This window comes from Gastrolobium bilobum, unplaced genomic scaffold (genome assembly GCF_033153095.1).
Source record: "Gastrolobium bilobum isolate Gb01-03AN ecotype WA unplaced genomic scaffold, APGP_CSIRO_Gbil_v1 utg3862, whole genome shotgun sequence".
In the NCBI taxonomy this organism is placed as follows: domain Eukaryota; kingdom Viridiplantae; phylum Streptophyta; class Magnoliopsida; order Fabales; family Fabaceae; genus Gastrolobium; species Gastrolobium bilobum.
In genome coordinates this window covers 395,711-398,850 of record NW_026898147.1, presented here as the reverse complement: position 1 = coordinate 398,850, position 3,140 = coordinate 395,711, and the positions used below count along the sequence as shown (strand labels likewise).

General features: G+C 37.2%; 1 protein-coding gene across 1 annotated transcript; it reads left to right on the top strand.

Moving 5' to 3' along the window:
* The first annotated feature begins 604 nt into the window (after positions 1 to 604).
* Positions 605 to 1,813, top strand: LOC133313256 (uncharacterized). Its single transcript, XM_061514606.1, has 2 exons — positions 605 to 1,627; positions 1,661 to 1,813. Exons 1-2 carry the CDS (start codon positions 629 to 631, stop codon positions 1,811 to 1,813), a joined length of 1,152 nt encoding a protein of 383 aa, XP_061370590.1. The 5' UTR covers positions 605 to 628.
* Positions 1,814 to 3,140: the final 1,327 nt, after the last annotated feature.

Genomic DNA, 3,140 nt, shown 5'->3' with positions numbered 1-3,140 from the left:
AAAGAAGAAGAAGATGGAAAGGGACTATGAAATTAATTTTTCTCAAAATGATATCTTATGTGACTAATCCCATACAGTTAACCTATATGTTTGACGACATTAATATGGCAAAATATACCGGACGTACTTTCACTAGGCATATCTTTTAACAGTGGTTCTTAGACGGATATGCTTTTGCCTCTATATATCACATAAGTCACTAAAATTGATGTAGCAACGAAAATTTGGATAGTTTATATGAAATTATATTTAAATCTCGTTGAATAAAAAAAATTATATTTCTCGTATAAGCTTCGCTTGTCTCATTCGCTCTTTTATTATACATTTCCAAGTCAGTGTTCCACGTGCTCCTGGGAAGTCTCTCCTCTTCCATAGTACCCCTACTACTGCAAACTACACTCTACACCTACATCTCTCTCTCTCTCTCTTCACCCTCAACATCATTGTCATTTTCTTGTTTCTCTTTCCTCTCCTCTGACCATCTGCACCTTCCTTCCTTGTTTGCTTCTTCTTCATCCCCATCTCTCTCTCTCTCTCTAGTCTGGCATTTGGAAGAAGAACCCCACAAAGAAAAAAGAATATGGAAGGAATGAAAGGAGGAGGAAGAGTTTGTGTAGGCGAGGATGAGATGAGTGATGGAATGCAATGCATTGACCATCCTCATAGAAACAACACTTCTGGGATCTGTGCCTTTTGCCTCCAAGATAAGCTTGGCAAGCTTGTCTCTTCCTCTTTCCCTTCTTCTTTCTCCTCTTCTTCTTCTTCTTCTTCTTCCTCTTCTCCTTCTTTCAGATCCCACACTGCATATTCCATTACTACTGCTGCATCAGCACCACCTCCTGCTACTTCTTCCTCTTCTTCTTCTTCTTATTCTTCTCTTTCCCTCTCTGTCCCTCCCACCTCTGCTAAAAAGAACGGTGCTGGTGATCATGATTATTACATGCGCTCACTTCTTCCTTTTCTCGTAGCAAAGAAGAATAAGAAGAACAAACCCTCCACAAAGACATCTTCATCTTCCTCTGACATCATTTTCAAGCGCAGCAAGTCCTCTGCCACACAAAGAAGAGACCAGTTCGTAGATGACGAGGATTTTAGTCCAAGGAAAAGAAACGGTTTTTGGTCTTTTCTCTATCTTTCTTCAAAACCCTCTGCTTCTTCTTCTTCTTCTTGCAGCAAGAAATTTGAAGGCAAAAGCTTCAGCGATATCAATGGTAGCACAAGGATCTCAACTGGGAAGCAGAGGGACAAGTGTTTGAAGAGTGACATGGTTGTGGAAGAGGATGCTTTTTCTTTGGAGCGCAAGGTTTCGAGATCTAGATCCGTTGGATGTGGTAGCAGAAGCTTCTCTGGTGATTTCTTCGAGAGAATCTCTACTGGGTTAGGGGATTGTACTCTTAGAAGGGTTGAGTCTCAACGTGAAGGCAATAAGCCCAAGGTAGCAGCTGCAGCAGGAGGCGCCGCCGTGAGCCGTGGCGGTGATCACCACCACCATAACTGCATGAAAGAAAGAGTGAAGTGTGGTGGAATATTCGGTGGGTTCATGATGATGACTTCTTCTTCTTCTTCTTTATCATGTTCCTCTTATTGGGTTTCATCCTCTGCGGATGATAGCATGAATGGTGAATCAGTTGGTGTGGGACTCTCCAATGGAAGGCCTAAGAGTTGGGGTTGGGCATTTGCTAGTCCTATGAGAGTTTTTAGCAATAAAACCTCTTCTAAGGAAAACAAAAGGGATGGTATTAGAGATGCTTCTGATAACAACGCTACTCCAAACTTATCTGCTATTCCTTCGTTACTCACTGTCACAGGTTAAAACATTAAAGGGATAAAAGATTAACCATTTGGAGGCTTTAATTTGGATTATACACGTTAGCATTCTGTTCATTACTCTCGAGTATTATTACTCACTCTGTTTTATGTTGTGGCTAGGCCATAATTTTGCTTTTATTTGTAGTCTAGTACTTTTAATTTCCTCTCCATTTTCTTTATTTCCTTTTGGATAGTGGTTTCTTGTGTTTGGAGAGAGGGAAATTGGAGAAGGAAGTGTTAATACATTCCCCTATATATGTCATCATGTGCTTTGTTATTTCTTGAGGTTTTGGTTGTATTCTTCGTAGCTTCCGTCTTGTTATGGCAAAGATATGTAATTAAGTTTCTGTAAAATCAATAATCACATGCATACACATGTTTGAGTGGTGGAGACACAATGGGGGGAGATATATAAAACTTGTGATTATTATTCTTTTCTCTTTATTTTTTTTAGTTCATGAATAATTGCTCTTTTGTTTATTTACAAAATGGTTCATCGAAAATCAATAGTCAAACACATGAACATGGTTGGAGACGGAGTTATAGTGGTCCCCTAGATTGCATTCAGCAACAAGATCTTGCAATCACCGTAACATTTATTATAGGTTTTTTCGTCTGCAGCTACTTGCAGTCCTACTAACATTTAAGACATTATTTCTCGAGTATGCTATCTGCACAGCTGTATAAAAACACGAAATTTAATTCTCTCTCTCAAACACATACGGAATTAACAACCAAAAAAAGACAATAAAACAATGGAAATAGTGTCATTTAAAATAAAATTATCTCATCTCAAGTGAGAGAAAGATATAGCCACAGAAAAGAAAGAGAAGATAGTGACAGAAAAAAGTTTTAAAAATACGGTTTTACTTTCACAAGGGATGTTAAATGAACAAATCAGGTGTTTTTCGCTCGGCTAGTGAAGGTCTGAGCTTATATGTCTAAAATTGGTTATTGGTACAAGGTTTGAATTTGTATAAAAGTTAGGTCTTAGAGCTTGTCAGGCTGGTCTAGTATATTATTTTATTTTATTTTTATATTTTTTATACTACTTGTAATATCTCTTTCTTTCTTCTCAATCTATTTCATCTCATTTCATTGATTAAACTGATTTTTTGAATGATTTTGTTCTATATTATGCTGTTTGGATATACATTGAATTTATGAATATTTATAGAATTACTAGTGTTGTTGATTGCATATTCTGTTTGGATAAATTTTTGTTGCCTTATTTTTTCTAATGAGGCTAACAGACTAAATCAGGCTTTTATTTTTTGTAAATAAGTCAGGCCATAGGCTGATAATTATATTTATAACATGTAACATGCTTG